At 49.7% G+C, this 292-nt stretch overlaps 1 protein-coding gene across 1 annotated transcript in view; it reads right to left on the bottom strand.

The window, feature by feature from the left end:
- The window catches only part of LOC119585291, a gene marked incomplete at its 5' end in the record, with an annotated part of 55,744 nt that overhangs the window by 28,762 nt on the left and 26,690 nt on the right, over positions 1 to 292 (bottom strand). The window contains 1 exon segment of the mRNA XM_037933964.1: positions 6 to 68. Within this exon segment, the coding sequence (XP_037789892.1) occupies positions 6 to 68 (63 nt within the window).

Here is a 292-nt window from a genome sequence, read left to right as displayed (position 1 = left end):
CTTACCGGTTTCCGTGACTTCAATGAGTTTCGGCGATTTTCCTCCGAAAGCACTTATATTGCCACCAACTGAAAGAAAAATTAAAATGTGTTACGATACGAGCACATCAACATGCCATTATATAATCATAATAATCTTTCCAAGACTTTCCTCCTGCGAAATCAGGCTCAGGGTCGGGCCTCGAGGTCATGAGAAGCTCAAATGTTCAACGAAGAACAGCCCTTCATGGTCCAGCCTTCGCGCCGCGGGGACGGCAAAGGGTCGCGGAGGCGCTCCTCACGAGGGGTCGAGG

The sequence above is a fragment of the Penaeus monodon genome, chromosome 19, assembly GCF_015228065.2.
Source record: "Penaeus monodon isolate SGIC_2016 chromosome 19, NSTDA_Pmon_1, whole genome shotgun sequence".
NCBI classification, from domain to species: Eukaryota; Metazoa; Arthropoda; class Malacostraca; order Decapoda; family Penaeidae; genus Penaeus; species Penaeus monodon.
The sequence above is the reverse complement of the archived record's forward strand: the minus strand, read 5'-3'. Positions and strand labels throughout refer to the sequence as shown.